Source organism: Mastomys coucha, unplaced genomic scaffold (assembly GCF_008632895.1).
Source record: "Mastomys coucha isolate ucsf_1 unplaced genomic scaffold, UCSF_Mcou_1 pScaffold5, whole genome shotgun sequence".
NCBI classification, from domain to species: Eukaryota; Metazoa; Chordata; class Mammalia; order Rodentia; family Muridae; genus Mastomys; species Mastomys coucha.
Genome location: NW_022196911.1, coordinates 66,299,435 through 66,312,368, shown reverse-complemented (window position 1 = coordinate 66,312,368; position 12,934 = coordinate 66,299,435). Strand labels below are relative to the sequence as shown.

General features: G+C 46.0%; 2 protein-coding genes across 2 annotated transcripts; one reads left to right on the top strand and one right to left on the bottom strand.

Annotated features, from left to right (window-relative positions):
• The first annotated feature begins 330 nt into the window (after positions 1 to 330).
• Positions 331 to 4,023, top strand: C1qbp (complement C1q binding protein). Its single transcript, XM_031353119.1, has 6 exons — positions 331 to 633; positions 1,242 to 1,392; positions 2,094 to 2,187; positions 3,033 to 3,128; positions 3,296 to 3,418; positions 3,627 to 4,023. Exons 1-6 carry the CDS (start codon positions 408 to 410, stop codon positions 3,774 to 3,776), a joined length of 840 nt encoding a protein of 279 aa, XP_031208979.1. The 5' UTR covers positions 331 to 407; the 3' UTR covers positions 3,777 to 4,023.
• Positions 4,024 to 4,072: 49 nt separating this feature from the next.
• On the bottom strand, positions 4,073 to 12,934 carry Rpain (RPA interacting protein). The gene is made up of 7 exons (XM_031353120.1): positions 12,434 to 12,934; positions 11,069 to 11,239; positions 9,739 to 9,799; positions 8,379 to 8,490; positions 8,167 to 8,230; positions 7,246 to 7,386; positions 4,073 to 4,218 (listed from the first exon to the last, which is right to left on the bottom strand). Exons 1-7 carry the CDS (start codon positions 12,512 to 12,514, stop codon positions 4,189 to 4,191), a joined length of 660 nt encoding a protein of 219 aa, XP_031208980.1. The 5' UTR covers positions 12,515 to 12,934; the 3' UTR covers positions 4,073 to 4,188.

Below are 12,934 nucleotides of genomic sequence, written 5' to 3'. Positions count from 1 at the left end.
TGTCGTGAGGCCAGGGTGCCCACTCCACAGCAGCTGCATGCAGGTCAGCCTGAGCTCTCCAGAACTAGGCAGTTTCAGAAGATCGTTAATTGACCTTTGAATATATGGTTTTGGGGTGAAACGAAGGTATTCGGCGAAGTAGAAAAGTTGGTGTGGGGTGAGAAAAGCAGGTGAATTGGTGAGAGTAGGCAGCAAGGGAGATGTGGTGATCAAGGTAGAACACAGCTCAGAGTCCAGGCCTCCCCCGCTGCACTGGCGGCTCCCAGCAGAGGGCGCGGTCCGACCCGGTGCCTGCGTCCTCTGGCGTGGAAAGCGCTTCCCGGGCGAGGGCGGGGCTTCCGGCGGCGCGCGAGGTCACACGGTGTCTTGGCCCGGTCGTCCTTCCCTCTGCACGTGTCCGCCCCGCGATGCTCCCTCTGCTGCGCTGCGTGCCCCGCGCCTTGGGCGCCGCCGCCACGGGCCTCCGAGCCGCCATCCCGGCCTCGCCGCTACGGCATCTACTGCAGCCCGCGCTCCGGCCATGCCTCCGGCCCTTCGGTTTGCTCAGCGTACGAGCCGGCTCCGCTCGGCGCTCTGGCCTCCTGCAGCCCCCGGTTCCCTGCTCGTGCGGCTGTGGCTCTCTGCACACGGAAGGTAAGGTTCACGAAGCCTAGTCGGAGTGCGCGGGACCCAGCTTGGAACAGATCGTCGTGATCGCAGGCTCCCCTTCTCGCGTCTTGGAAATGTGGTTTAGCAAAGTCCGTAGGGTCGTGGTTTGAAAGTGTGATTGTTGGTTTTGTCTTTTGGGACGTGGAAGAGGATAGATACTAGGGAGGAATTCTTTTATTTTATACGGTAAGAAATAGTAATGAGTCCAGGATAAGAAGTAACCATCTCATGATAAATACCAATTCAGCTCAGTAAATATGTCCTGGTGTTTCTATAGAGTGGGAGACGGACTTTATTTTATTTTTTATTGTTTTTGGTTTTTCGAGACAGAGTTTCTCTGTATAGCCCTGGCTGTCCTGGAACTCACTCTGTAGACCAGGCTGGCCTCGAACTCAGAAATCCGCCTGCCTCTGCCTCCCAAGTGCTGGGATTAAAGGCGCGCGCCACCACCGCCCGGCTGAGACTGGACGTTTTAAGGCGTGATTTGGGCTAAAGTCTTAGAACAGCCTTAAGAATAGATTAGACACAGTCGGGGTCTGTCGGTTAAAGCAACTGGCTTTTCTCTCTTGGGATCATCTTGACTTTTGTTTTAGGAGACAAGGCCTTTGTTGAATTCTTGACTGATGAAATTAAGGAAGAAAAGAAGATCCAGAAACATAAGTCCCTTCCCAAAATGTCTGGAGATTGGGAGCTGGAAGTGAACGGCACAGAGGCTAAATTATTGCGCAAAGTTGCTGGAGAAAAGTGAGTACTGGCCCAGGGGTTGTATGCTGGATTCTCAACTCAGGCATCCCTGACTACATCCCCAGAAGAGCTTGACTTTAGGCCCAGTGCTTTGATTAAAATGGCCTTTAAGAAAGCATTTATGCCGGGTGGTGATAGTGGCCCATGCCTTTAATCCCAGCGCTTGGGAGGCAGAGGCAGGCAGCTTTCTGAGTTCGAGGCCAGCCAGGGGGCTACACAGAGAAACCCTGTCTTGAAAAACCAAAACCAAAAAAAAAAAAAAAAAACCTCACAAAAGGGCCAGGGTGCAGCTGTGAACTTCCCAGCATGCACGGGGTGCTTGTTTGAGCTCCAGAAGCCCCTAGGTGTTTCAGTTCCTAGTTTTTTGATTGTGCAAAGTGAATCTGCTCTGCAGTGAGTGGGAGGCTTCCTGGGGCAGATGGTTGTCCACCTCCATCAGCTTCCCTGGAAAGACCCCAGCACACCAGCCTGGCAGCTACATCCACTACTATAGTCATTTAACTTGTAGCACTATGTATGCACACCCCAGAAGGTGTTTAATGGACGTTGGTTTAGGCATCCAGGCTGTTTTTAAAGTTCTGTTTAATGCCTGGTGCAGAGGCTAGGATGGAGACATTGTTTCATCATGCGTTTGCACCTGCCTTACCGCAGCATCACCAGTTTAATACTGTACCTTAGTGTGTTTCTGCTTGCCTTTCTAGGATCACTGTCACTTTCAACATTAACAACAGCATCCCCCCAACATTTGATGGTGAGGAGGAGCCCTCACAAGGGCAGAAGGCTGAAGAGCAGGAGGTAAGCAAGTGACGCTGCAGCCAGCCACTTTTTCTGTCCTAAAGAGAAACAACTTTCATTTTTGCTCTTTTTAAAATTCTTCTCCTGCTAGGGTGAGGTGAAGGATGTCTCCCCAAGACTTGTAGTGCAGTTGTTCAGAGTGAGTTTTAGCTGGAGTGATGCATAGGTCATGTTCTTAGTGTGTGTGGCCCCCCTGTAGAGCTTAGGTTTTTATTATTAGTGTGTGTCCTCTAAATGCATAGGAGTTATGACTGTCTCACCCTGCCTGTATTGGGGTGTGGGGTACTTAGTATCCAGACACTATCATCTGGAGTGTTTTCAGTGTGAAAGATGACAATAGTCAACACTACTCCTCTGACCGAAATAAGAAGGCTGGGGGTGGTGGCTTAGTCTTTAACTTATGTTTATTTGTATGTTTGGGGCTTATGTGTGGACTTGTAGAAGTCAAAAGCAACTGTAGGAGTCAGTTCCATCCTTCCACCGTGTGGCTTCCGGTGTTGAACAGAAGTCATCGGGCTTTGGCCCCAAAACAGTCAGAGAGGAAGGAGGTCCAGGTCTGTGCTGCACCATGTGTGCTCTGCAGTGTGTGGGAGCAGAGACAGCCCTAAAGAATAGCTGTGCCTGGTGTCAGATCCCATTCTAAACCCATGTGATTGATAAACTGTTTAGTGCTCTGTTGGAAGATTGGAGTGCCTTATCTACACCCTAAGACTAAAAAATGGCTAATAAAAAAGTAACCTAATGGACGTGGCTGTCAGATATTCTGAACTTCCTGAAGCCATTGGTCCAGTTGTGTGTGCACCCTACCAGCACTGGCAAATGCTGACTTATTCCCATCTCTCCAGCCGGAACTGACATCAACTCCCAATTTTGTGGTTGAAGTTACAAAGATTGATGGCAAGAAGACTCTTGTACTGGACTGTCACTATCCTGAGGATGAGGTTGGTAGGGTGGCGTCTGCTGACCTCATGTAGCATACACAGGAAAGATCTGTTAAACTTAATTAATCTAATGATGGGGGAGGGGAAGATGGGTGAGAGTGGGGTGGCAACAGGGCTAGAACTACAGAGCCTCTTTGTACTTCCCTTACTTCTGCTGTATCACTCAGATTGGACATGAAGATGAGGCCGAGAGTGATATTTTCTCTATCAAGGAAGTTAGCTTTCAGGCCACTGGTGACTCTGAGTGGAGGAATACAAACTACACACTCAACACAGATTCCCTGGACTGGGTGAGTGCTGGCTGAGGTGGGGGGTTGCTTGGCTTTTGCAGAGAAGGGTCCTAGTTCAAGGAGAAGAAGTAGCATTACAGGAGGGGGAAAAATGTGTCTGCCTGGATGTGTTGGACCACAAGAGAAGGTCAGCGGACCTTGCCAGACCAGACCTCTTTTGGTTTTGTTCTATTGTTGTTCAAGCTAGTAAATATATGTTTCTCCCCAGGCCTTATATGACCACCTAATGGATTTCCTTGCCGACCGAGGGGTGGATAACACTTTTGCGGATGAGTTGGTGGAGCTCAGTACAGCCCTAGAGCACCAGGAATATATCACCTTTCTTGAGGACCTCAAAAGTTTTGTCAAGAGCCAGTAGAACTGTCAGAGACTGAAGGCCTTAATCTAAATGGCAAGCTTTGGCCAGTGATCAAAAGCTACCTTGGCATGAGAATTATGCTTTGAAATGGCTGTCATCCTAATATATGGGGGAAGAAGGCAAGTTTAAATAATCACTGTTACACCTCCATTCACTCTTCCTTTAGGCTTTTTTTTCCTGTACAAATTTATTTGTAGCTTTTTGTATAACACGATGACGGACAATAAATCTGACTGTATCTCCTCCAGGAAAGTTTGGACTTTGCTTTCGCCCTATGAAAGAACACCAAGAGCAGAGATGTTTGACAAGTTTTAATATAAAATTAGTTATATACAAAAGGCTTGTGCGTACAGGAGCCCTCTCAGGAAACGAGTTGTTCTCTGCCCGGTAGTGAAGTGTGAGGTCAGGGTGACTAGAGGACCACAGCCCAAGTGTCACACGCCTGGATTAAACAAAACAAGTTAGTGTAAATTATATGAATAGTTAGATCTTATATAGCTAAAAGTTGTCATCAGTCATGACATGTGTACTACAAGTAGAGCCACTATGAGTTAGCTCACTGGAATACCTTATCAGAGAAGCCACCGCTTTCATGGACCTGTTGTGCCAAACTGAAGCCATCAGCAATATAGCTTATAAGCTAAGGCCAAGCATCCTCAGAAAACCAGAGACCAGAAGGCAGAACCTGACAGCTTGGGGCTTGTCTAGCCAGACAGTGAGACTCCTTGGATTTACCAAGTGTTCTAAGTCGGCTTCACAGTAGCCTCTTAGGTGATCCACACCTGTACTCCGCCTCAGCCTTAGTATCTGAAAGACTCACTGAATCTTACCGTTTTCCTTGATGTGCCTTTGAGACCTAATGACACTGAAAATTTCAAATGCATACATACTTCTCAGGACTGAAGTTGGAGCCTGCTCAATAGAGCTTTTTTCTCCTCCAGTTTCTCATCTTTGTGGTGACACCCCTTTACTCAATAATGGTCCCTAGTCTGGCCAGCACTGGCCTCAAACTGCCATTCACTTGGCTCTCCACTGCTGTTTTGTATTACAGGGTACTAAATTATAGTATTAAAGGTGAATATACAACAGCTTTGTTTTTTGTTTTTGTTTGTTTGTTTGATATGACTTTTTTCTTTTTCATTAGATATTTTCTTTATTTACATGTAAATTTCTCCATTCCCAGTTTCCCCTCCAAAAAACAAAGAAACAAACAAAAACAAACCCCTGTTGCCTTCCCCCTCCCCATGCCTGCCACCCCACCCTCTCCACTTATTGGCCCTGGCATTCCCCTACACTGGGGCACAGAACTTTCACAGGGCTGAGCTCCTCTCCTATTGATGATCAAATTGCAATCCTCTACTATACACATGCTGCCAGAACAATCAGACCCCTCCATGTGCAGTCCTTGGTTGGTGGTTGAGAGCCTGGGAGCTCTGAGGGTATTTTAAGCTGAGCAAGTACAATCAGGCAATCATCTACTTCTTTGAGGTTAGGGTCTGGCTGGTCTTGAACTACTGGACTCAAATTATGCTACTTCAGTCTCCCTAGTAGCTGGAGTTGGCACACATAGCCATGCCTGCCTGCTTGCTCTTGAACCTCTCTTCCCATCTCCAGTACTTGGTCTGGAACTGAACATTTTATTTTTAAGATGTGTTTATGTATATGAGTGCTCTTTAACAGCAGCCAGTGCTCTTAACCACCTACTTGAAACTGACTTTTAAAAGAATTTGGTCCACGTCTTTAATCCTCAGCACTGGAGAGGCAGAGGCAGGGACATCTCTGAGTTTGAGACCAGCCTGGTACGTGTAGCAAGTCCCAAGGCAGCCAGGGCTATATAGACCTTATTTCAAAAACAGATTTTAACATTAGCTATCATTTGAAGTTCTGCATGGCTAGTGTGCTTATTTCTCTTCATGTGTGTGTGCATGTGAGTATGCAGGCCCTCAGGTTGGCAGGTGTCTCCCTCAATTGTTCATTCTCTCTATATATATTTGGTTGGTTGCTTGCTTAGTATTTCGAGACAGAGTTTCTCTGTGTAGCCTTGGCTGTCCCGGAACTCACTCTGTAGACCAGGCTGGCCTTGAACTCAGAAATCTGCCTGTCTCTGCCTCCCCAAGTGCTGGGATTAAAGGAGTGCACCACTACTGCCCAGCTCCATTGCTCTATATTGACACAAGGACTCTAGCTGAACCTGGAATTTGGCTAGTCCATAACCAGCTTTTCTCAAGCATCTGCATGTCCCTAGCTTCATGAATTCGGGGATTATAGATGGCCACCATGCCTACATGACTTTATATGGGTACTAAGAACCAAACTCAGGCCCTCATGCTTGCAAGGCATTTATCACAGAGCCATCTCAGCACTGCACATATTTTCTAGGAAAGCAGAGGCTGAGGCCATTTGGCCTGCATTTCTTCAACTCTCCTGCTTTAATGCATTCACAAAAACACATTATGTATCTACTTATGTACCAATTCACTGGAGAAAGAAAAATCAATATACAATGGAGGTAAAAATAAACAAAAGTGGGAGAAAAACTGTCCTCGCCCTCAGAAACAGACACGAAAAGGGGACTCCAGCAGTGTTAAGGGAAACAGAGTCAGGTACAGTTGAAGCCCTAAAACACTACAATTTCATGTAAGGGGTTAGGTTATTAGTGTATATCTGGCATATTATAGCAGTCCATGCCTTAGTTGCCCCTGCTTGGGACCTGTGACCCATGCTAATATGTCATAAATAGTACTAGTTCCCACAGCAAACTTGAGGTTTCTTAGGTGGCTCTTGTGCAGTCCTGTCCCTCACACCTGAGCTACCATTTGGCCAGAGTTAGACCTCTATGCAAGTTTACTGAGAGACAAAACTGGTATTGCTCAACTGTGCTTCAGGTCCTGTGTCTATCTGAAAAGGCAGTGCCAGGGTGGTGATCTGGCACTCGTGACCATGACCTGGTGGCATAGAGATCCAGCTATTGCTGCTAATCTAACAAAAGCATGCAGTTCGGTCAGTCTCCAATTTCCAGACCAATGGTGGACACAATTCTAAGCCTACTCCTCCCTTCTCTTATCAGGCTGTTTGACTGAAGTTACTCATTTCCTATGGCAACTTGCAGGAATCAGTTCTCAGCTTCCACCACATAAGATCCCAAGAGTTGAGCTCAGGTTCAAGTTGAGCATAGGCTTAGCAGCAAGTGCTCTATACCTGCTGAGCCATCTTGCCTGCCCAACATCTGTTTCTGAGACAGGTTCTCACTGTGTAGGCTAGCCTGGCCTTAAACCCTTCCTGCCTCAGCCTCACCTAGTACTGGGGTTACAGACAAGTACACCATGCCCAGCTGATACTTTTTGTAAAGTAAATGCCTCACAAAATGTATTAGATATCTCACTGTTTCTAAGCCATTAGCTCCACCAAGAAGAGAACGAACCAACCGCTGATGGGCTCTTGAAACTGCCTGGGTCCCATGGAGGCTTACCAGGCAGATCATCAGAAGGCTGGGCTTCTCTTCTGTTCCACCGGTGACTGAGAATTGAGGGGTGTGGGGACAGTGTACACTGTGCTCATTCACATTTTCTTCCAAACGGGCGCGAAGCTTCTGCTCTGTCAAGTCTGTTGACTAAGAAAGTGCAACCACAACTCATCTTAAATACTGTATAACCAACAGGTTGAAAAGCTGACTCCTCATACCAATCAACTAACACAAGTTTGAGTCTTTGGAGCTTTAGACTGTTAGGGACTGGGAATGTAGCTCAGGTGGTAGATAGTGCCTAACAATCGTGAAGCACAGTGCTCCATTCCCAGCAGTAGAAAGCTCAGATCGAGTGGTGCAAGCCTACAACCCCAGCACCTGGAAGGTGAGGTCAGAAGGATCAGAAATTGAGCTACAAGTAAGTTTGAGGTCAGCCTGGGCTACTACTAGACTCGGCCTCAAAACAAAAAAGTGGATCTGGGGAGATGACTCAGTGGTCGAGAGCACTTGCTCTTGCAGAGGACCCTTGGGCGACAGCACCCACATGGCAGCTTACAACTGCCTGTAACTCCAGGTCCACGGGATGTGACACGCTCTTCTTACCTCCAGGGCTCCAGACACACACGTGATGCTCAGACATACATGCAGGCAAAACACATAAGGTCTTTCTGGTGGACACAGACTACTAAGAACAGGTCTTGTTTCCTATTGGCCAAGATACTGAGTCCTGGCTTTCACCTCCATGGAGTCCCTCTGACATGTTTTCTCTGCCATGACAGACTGTCCCCTCTCTCCTTCAGTTACTGTGCTGGTTTTCTTGCCAGTGACAAGAGAGGTAACTGCTGCACATGTTCACAACTGACTCCAACCACTCACTAAAGGGCCTTTAATACAGTCTATATGTGGAGAATCGGTGTGGGCACTTACGTGAAATGGGATGTGCAGGCCACACGGACACGTGACCACACTGCTCATTATTCTTAGGTTGTACCTAGAGACAGAATTAGGATTCCCAGATCATTAACAAGACCTGGCTCCCTCTACCTTCTGGCCAATAAACTAGGGGGTAGGGGAAGGTTACACACTTTGGAGTAGTGGATGGGAATTGATAACGCTAAAAAGATTTTTAAAATTCTTACTTTATACACACAGGACAGATAAGGTGGTTTGCTTCCCACTCAGCCAACATGCTTTTGAGACAACTTTCATCAAACTGTAAGCCCTTTTCGTACTCGCTTATGATGGACTTTTCTGAAAGGCAAAAGGTCCAAGGTTGTCTTGGATCCACAGGGCAGGTCTATTATTTCTATTTTACAAATAAATATGAAACCAAGTCAAAATAAAGCTATGTGGAATAAGTCACCATGACATAAGTTGCAAAACTGTACTCTACATAGTGCTATGAGAACCTCAAGAAGCAGATGCTCACAAAATTTCAGGCAATCAATAAAGAATGGATAAATAGGGCTGGAGAGATGGCTCAGTAGTTAAGAGCACTGACTGCTCTTCCAAAGGTCCTGAGTTCAAACTCCAGCAACCACATGGTGGCTCACAACCATCCGTAATGTAAATGGATGCCCTCTTCTGGTGTGTCTGAAGACAACTACAGTGTACTTACATATAATAAATAAAACAAAACAAAACAAAACAAAAGAATGGATAAATATATGTAAAGATCTACCCATGTACGCAAAATGACAAGTTTACTATAAACTTTTTTTCCCAAAGAGGCGGGTTTCTTCATGCTTCCCTGGCTGCCTGAAACTACAGGGTTCAAGCACCTTCCTACATTAAGTCACAGTGTACAATGCACAGGCACAAGCCAGTGTTCATCTCAGTGCAGCAGCCAAAGGCAGGAGGAAGTGAACACGGAGTCTGCTTCCCAACTCTACCATTGAGTAGCTATGTGACCTGTGAGGAGACGTCTTCTCTTCTGCCTGATCCCGTCTTTCACAGTACTCAGAGTGGAGGAAATGGCATCATGAATAAGACGTTCCGGGCACAGAAACTACAATCCTAGAATCTCTTAATGTTGGAAAGAGAGGCAGCCAACAATTAAGAGTTCAAAAGACACTTCAGGATGCTTAACTCATGATAGACATAGAAAGTAGAACAGGAAATAAGAGTTTTGCCAGGTAGTTGATGGCTCACTCCTTTAATCCCAGCACTCAGAGGCAAAGGCAGGTAGACCTCTGAGGTCAAGGCCAGATTGGTCTATAGAACAAGTTCCAGGACAGCCAGAACTGAGAAACAGTTTCTCAAAAAACAGAGAAACCTTTTCTCAAAAAAAAAAAAAACAAAACAAAACAAACAAACAACAAAAAAAACTAAGAATCCTAGTTATTAGGATACAGCTTTAGTGTTTGCCTCCACAGCCAAGGCCCAGGCTTTAATCCCTAACACTGAAACAATCTAAAACAGCAAAACTAATCCTGAGTCAGGCAAAGGCCAGCACTAGGGTAGGTGTCATAGGTAGGAAAGACTATGCCCAGGGATTACCTTCATTATACAGCTCCTGCTCGATTTCCTGCAGCACAGCGAGGTCCAAGGGCAATTCCAACTACAAGAGAGTGGAGGGCAGAGGATGTGGCTCAGTGGAGCAGCGCTTGCCTAGTATGCAAGAGCCTGGGTTTAACCCCTGAGCAAGACATAAACAGAGACAGAGCAGAGAGAAACTGGTGTTCTCCCATTAATTTGCCACTATGTCCCACAGGGATTTGTAACTGGAAGCTGCCTCAAAGACCCTAGATTTACTGGATAAAATTGGCCTAGTCCACATTCTGAATTTGCTAACAGTTTGGTAATTTGGCCAAGCTGAACTAACAACAAATGATCAAAGTACAACAGTACCAAATTTAAGGGAGACAAAATCAGGCAGCAGTTAAGTAAATGTCCTTCTCAGACTGACCATGTGACAAAGTCTGGTCTTTGAAAAGCTGTTTTAGCTTTTGTAAAGCTGGAATAAGATCTACCTGAGAGGCCTACTGTAAGTATTAACTGTGGTGATGTTAAGCTAACCAATTAGCATACTGTAGGACACAGATGCTATGGAAAATGAATTGTTATTATACAGTGCTTTGATGGCTTCAGAGGTTTTCATGTTTTGTTACACAATTCTCATAATGCTTGAGCTAGCTTCTCTATTTTATGTCCATGTAAAAACTAGGGCTCACAGCCAGGCAGTGGTAACGCATCCCAGCACTTGGGAGGCAGAGGCAGGCAGATTTCTGAGTTCGAGGTCAGCCTGGTCTACAGAGTGAGTTCCAGGACAGCCAAGGCTACACAGAGAAACCCTGTCTCAAAAAACAAACAAACAAACAAACAAACAAACAAACAAAAACCCCTAGGGCTCACAGAAACCCAGTAAAAGTTGTAAGTCAGTAAAAGTAAACCTAGAATTCCTAAACCCTGATGCCAACCCATAACCTTTCCTGATACACTCTAAAGGGTTTTCTACTGACACACAGTTCCAAACTCGGATCAACTAGAATCAGAATCTAGACATCCTTTTTAAAGAAAGGTCCCTAACCCATTCTTAGCGAGTCAAAATTTCTGATGGAAAAAGCAATAATGAAATTTTCTTCCCCTTTAGTTTTCCTAAGTTATTATATTACAAGGTTGCATCATGCCTAGTATGCATCTAGTATTACAGAATCATCAATATATTTCAAATGAAGGTAGAAAACCCTGAGCCAAACGAATGACTGTTAGAATTATGCTTGGGGTCTGGGAAATGAGTAGACTGAAAGGACCTAGATAAACAGATACAACTTGGTTACCAGAAGTTCTTCATGAAGTAGCTCCCTAGCTCCAGAGATCCTTGACTGACCTGAAGCAAGGCCTCTGGACAATTCTCTACAGACTGCAAAGAATTCCACTCTTCCTCCATTACTTCTTGCACAAGAAATCTGTCTGAGGCTCTTCCGGGCATGCTACCTGCACCCTGGCGGTATTTGTTCAGGAGCCTGTGCCGGCTGTTTCTCATTCTCTCGAGACATCCCTGGGGAGGTAAGGGAGGGCAGTATTGTTTAAGAAGAAAAAGGCCAATTCCACTAAAAAAAGAAAACCCTCCAATTAGTTGGTTATAAAAACATAAGAAAATTCAAGATGCAAAATTTCATATTCTCAAGTTCTCCACACACAGATGGGTAAAAGTACACAGATTCTTATATTTCCTATTTTATCTTGAAGGAAGGCAGTTAAATACAAAGTAACTGAATCCACAAACTAACTCCAGACATTTATATGGCTTCTAAATTCCTGCAATTGTACAAATGGCTATAGTAATGGTCTTCTTGTACAAAAGTACTTTACAACCCTGGTGTTTTGTTTTGTTTTGTTTTTCTGTGTATATGTGTGTGCCTGTATGAGTTTATATGCACCACACCAGTGCCAGTGGGTGCACACCAGGGTCAGAAGATGCAATAGACCACTTGGAACTGAAGTTACAGCCATCAGGTCTGCTGTGAAAGCATAAGTACTCTTGAGTCATCTCCCCACTCACAACTCAGGACAGTTTTTGTTCCCAAGTGGTTGTCACATCTCTGCTTGAAGAACTGCTATTGACTGGTGTCACTGAGTAGGTGGAGAGACCAAGGATGCTACATCTAAGTGTTCTACATTGTACAGAACCACCTCCCATAATAGAACGTTCTCCTTCAAAATGTCAGCATTCACTGTTGAGAAACAACTACTGCACACAACATTTCCAGCATTAAGACTGTTTTTCTGGGTTGTTCTTCTGGAATACACCCACCCTTGTGAGACTGCTGAACAGGGAGATAAGCTGCTTCTTAGAAGGAACTACTTGAGTTCAGAAGAAGCCAGAGCTTAAAGTACAACTCTCTGAACAATGACTGATGTTCTTCTGACTCTTCAGAAGAGAAATAACTTCTATTTCATACGACGTATGCATATGGAGTGCTTCCCTCTGTAACCCAACGTTGGGTAGTGGTGTTGCTACTGCTGTCATGGCACTTAAAATACGAAACAAAGTCGAATCCTGGAACAGAGTAACACCTACTCCGGCCGCCCAGGACCCAGTCCTAAAGCAAAAGACTTGAGTTCAAGATCCACCTCGCTGGCCAGGTACACCGGGCACCTGCTCCACGACCAATGCTGAAGCGAGCACACAGAGGGCAGAGGTCCTTGGGATAGATTAGGGAAGCTATTACAACCCAAACTTCACACTCACCTGCCTGAAAGTTTCTTTCCAGGGGGGCGAGCCCACCTGCTTGTACAACAAGCGGTGCGGAGACCCCGAAGACTCTGCCATCTCATCCCTTAAGGCGCCTAAATCCCCGCCCCTTAGCCGCGCGCAGAGGATTCTGGAAGTTCTAGTTTCTGGGCGCAGACTGTATGTGTACTTGAGGCCGGAAGGCTTTCTTGGAACTGTCTCTAGTCTCTATCCCCTCACAGTGACAGATCTAGGGAAATCCGAGGATAGATGAAGCAGTGACAGTCGAGAAGTAAACACCACCTGGGCTGAGGGAGGCGAATCTTGAGAGAAAGTTCTGGGTTTACCCAGAGAAAGGCGTCCAGTAGACAATCAGACACACATCTCTCAGTCTTAACGCTACTACACACTGGCCTGGCCAGCAGGAGCCCCAGAGCCGACCTTAAACCAGCCAAGTGGTCGACTCCGCCCCGCCCGGCCCAGCCCACCTCGGCGTCAACCTACGTCCTTACTCTAGCG

Coding starts and splice junctions, on each gene's coding strand:
- C1qbp (XM_031353119.1), top strand. CDS start 408: ATGCTCCCTCTGCTGCGCTGCGTGCCCCGCGCCTTGGGCGCCGCCGCC. Junction 1,393..2,093: donor CGCAAAGTTGCTGGAGAAAA/GTGAGTACTGGC, acceptor TTGCCTTTCTAG/GATCACTGTCACTTTCAACA. Junction 3,129..3,295: donor GTCACTATCCTGAGGATGAG/GTTGGTAGGGTG, acceptor TGTATCACTCAG/ATTGGACATGAAGATGAGGC.
- Rpain (XM_031353120.1), bottom strand. CDS start 12,514: ATGGCAGAGTCTTCGGGGTCTCCGCACCGCTTGTTGTACAAGCAGGTG. Junction 8,491..9,738: donor GCAGGAGCTGTATAATGAAG/GTAATCCCTGGG, acceptor TTTGCCTTTCAG/AAAAGTCCATCATAAGCGAG. Junction 4,219..7,245: donor GCCTTCTGATGATCTGCCTG/GTAAGCCTCCAT, acceptor TGTTTAATCCAG/GCGTGTGACACTTGGGCTGT.